The sequence below is a fragment of the Austrofundulus limnaeus genome, unplaced genomic scaffold, assembly GCF_001266775.1.
Source record: "Austrofundulus limnaeus strain Quisiro unplaced genomic scaffold, Austrofundulus_limnaeus-1.0 Scaffold618, whole genome shotgun sequence".
Classification (NCBI taxonomy): Eukaryota; Metazoa; Chordata; class Actinopteri; order Cyprinodontiformes; family Rivulidae; genus Austrofundulus; species Austrofundulus limnaeus.
The window spans coordinates 176,478-179,868 of NW_013953020.1; the positions used below are offsets into that span (position 1 = coordinate 176,478).

General features: G+C 38.0%; 1 protein-coding gene across 1 annotated transcript in view; it reads left to right on the plus strand.

Moving 5' to 3' along the window:
• hk2 (hexokinase 2) overlaps positions 1-2,990 on the plus strand; it is a 70,540-nt gene extending 67,550 nt beyond the window's left edge. The window contains exon 18 of the mRNA XM_014027133.1: positions 2,305-2,990. Within this exon, the coding sequence (XP_013882587.1) occupies positions 2,305-2,449 (145 nt within the window). The 3' untranslated portion in view covers positions 2,450-2,990. The remainder of the gene's footprint in view (positions 1-2,304) is intronic.
• The last annotated feature ends 401 nt before the right edge of the window (positions 2,991-3,391 follow it).

A 3,391-nucleotide genomic window follows, 5' to 3' on the forward strand; every position in this document is an offset into this window, starting at 1 on the left:
TATTTTGAATCTGAAAAGAGCTTCACTGAGTGAGAAGTAGTTAGGAGCTCAGCAGACTGTTTCAGTTTCACTTTTGCTTTGTTACTGCCGAGAGCCTGCAGAAGTCATGGGGTGGGGAGGTGTGCTCCGTGATGAGGAAGCTCAGCTTAAGGACACATCCCAGGGGCGTTTCTGGTCCCCACCTGTCGTTTTGCAACTCAGCATGGTTTACTAAAAACACTGCATGATTTCTCAAACATGCCTGAATGAGTCAAAGCAAGGCTTTGGGCATGTTTTTATGAGAGTATAAAATTATAACATGATATAAAACTCAAAAAAGTTGATTTTACATGATATTGCCCCTTTAAGATGTATTTAAATCAGTCAGCTGATCAATGCCAACAAAAGTGATTGGTTCAGACACGCTCCGTCGTGCGTCTGGAGGATGACAGGAGCTGACTGACAGCTGCTCACGTGAACAGAATGTCTGTAATTTACACTGCTTTTCCCTCATTTTGCAGGTTTACAGATGTTTAGAGCAATCTAATGATTTTTTTTTTCAAAAAAACTCAGCTTTAAATTAATTTTCTCAGAGTCTGCAGGACAATAAAACAATAAATAAAACTAAATAAGTCAGAGATAGTTTGAAATAAGTTCACCACTCTTCTCCCTCATCCTCCCCCTCCTGCCTGCTCTGTTATCTGCAGCTAACGGTCTCCTCAACCCCCTCACACATCTCCACAGCCTCGTGTGTGTGAGAGAAATACGGACTTTAAAAAAAGTGAACTTTTATAATATCCATGGCGAGGGGTGCGCCCTGTGTGATTACCCAAGTGTGACTTTTGCTGTCGTGCTGTTGAAATGTCTCTTGTCGAGGAGGGGTCTGTGGGTCAGGGTCGTGAGGAGGAAAGAGATGAATGGAGATGTGTGAACTTTTATTTAAGATTTAAGTTGGCTTAGAATTTCTTTTTTATTTGAAAGATCCTTATGGCTCACCAGCAGAAGCCTAAATATTACTGTTAAGAAAGCTAAAGTCAATCTAAAATCTAAGTCTGATTCTGAAGGTAAATTAAATGTCTGACAGTGATCATTACACAGTGTGGCTCTAATTCACCACTTCACCATCTGTGTCGCAGTTTCCCCTCTCCAAAACAAGCGTACGCATGGGTCAGAGCTGACATGAGGCACCGCACATTTTCACGTTAAGTTTGGATTTTATAAATCCGACCTCTGGTCCTTTGAAGTGGGCCTGACTTCCACCTAACATCACGTTCCACATGTCATTGCTACGGCTAAGCAACGTTAACAAACGATAACTCAGCTTCATGTGGTGTTTCCTGCATAGAGATAATGTTTTAACWCTTTCTCTTATAAACACTATACTATTAAAAGTAAAAGTAAGAGTTTTACTCACTGTGAATTCTGAATTCTCCCACTTTCCAATAGGAAAATCCCACGTTCCAGTTTAAATTTTATGACCAGTACAACTGCAACGCAACCAAAGTAGCTGGTGAAAATGCAGTGAAAAGGGGATTTTACACGGCGAGTTTTACTGGCTACCAGACAGTCTTCTTTTGAACCCTGTGCACCTCCACCCAGTGGTGGGAGTAAAATAATTGACATGCATTATGGGAGATGTGGTTTATGGTTAATTCTGGCTTTAAAGCCATCATTATATCTTTGAAGCTCTCGCGGGCCACATGAAATGCCTTGGAGTGCCACATTTTACGTGTTGGCCTTGACTTTGCTACATGAGCTAGAGGGTATCTGCAGAGCTATGAGGCTGATGAACACCTCTTACTGTGCAGTTGTAGCAGTGTACAGTACATCCAGACTGGGCAGCAGGTTAAAGAATTTCTAGTCACATCTTTCATTTCTAACTTTTCCTGTTGTTCTTCRTAAGCTAAAATAACACAGATGTTATGGTTTAATCAGAAGTGCTTCATTTAAAAACCAGGGTTTTATTTAATTAAACAATAATGATGTGTTTTGAAAGTGTCTTAATGAGACAATTTTCTGTCAGAATTTCATTTTTTACTCTTTCTGACAACCAAAATAAAATTGTGTGGGTAGAAGCAGCTTTAATGGGAATTTAGTTATAATAAACTTTATTATAAGAGCTCACGTTCAAGCTGTAGACTTCTTTCACCACTTAATGTTTTTTAATCCAATTTATTTATTTATTGTGATCTACAATATAGACATTTTAAAGTTAACAAAAATATGATAAACTTGCTCTTAAAGACTTAATCCATGTGTTAATGCTCATTAACTGAAACCATTATTATTTAGTAATATTCATTATGTTTTCATGTTCTCCTAAAGTTTCTCCAGCATCATGCAAGAAACCCTGCAGGATCTGGCCCCGCAGTGTCAGGTGACCTTCCTGAAGTCGGAGGATGGGAGCGGGAAAGGAGCAGCTCTGATCACCGCTGTGGCCTGTAGGGTCAAGAGTGAGGGGCAGCACTGAGTCCTGCAGACAGAAACACACTTACTGTGACTTATTGTCTTCAAATCCATATGAAATGTTACTGAAACACTGATCTGAATGATTTTTAATCTTGTAGAAAGCTTTTATTCTTTTACATGTAGGCGTCTGTACTGTATCTGCTGAGTGAATTAGGTCAGATGATGAGGTAAAGAGGCTGCAACTTCTGGAAGATGTCACCRTTACCAGATTTTTGTTTTGTTTTTGCTAACACTCCCTGATAATCTTTTATTTTTAAACCCAGGCTTTATTTTCTCCTGCCTTCGTACACTTTTTAAATGAAGTAAACTTTAGTTTAACTCACCAATAAATGACATAACCAATAAAATGCACCCGGCTTATTTTACTTGGCTTGTTCTAGTTTTTATTTGAGAAGAAATAATTGTTTGTTACAGAGGGTAATCCAGTTTTTACTCTTGGTGACTTTAAACTATTGTGACTTTGTTTTGACTTCATGTGTGAAACTTTCCTACTGTTTTCTGTAAAAGATTCAAAGATGTAATAAAACGGTTTTGTGTTCTAACTTTACTCTGAATTCCTGTCTGAACGGGGATGCTCATATAACTGGAACAGAGATAAATGAAAGGAAAATAAAGATCATTAATGAACACAGAGACTGAGCAGTCACAGGGGTCTCATCATGTTCAGCTGAAGGAGAAGAACAGTTAAACCATGATGATTCAGAAGCAGAGGGGTGGTATTAGAAACTCTTGTTTTATCTTGGAGGCAGAGAGAATAAAAACTGCAATAAGAAAAAAGTGTTTATTCATCACTGGACTGGCTGATTTAAAAAAAATAGTTTTCTTTTTGCTAAATATATTTACTCTTAAATCATGCAATTATACAAGAAAAAAAGCACACATGTTAAATCTGTCATTTAGCTCTTAAAATACTCTTAATTATAAAAGCCATTGTCTGAACCTG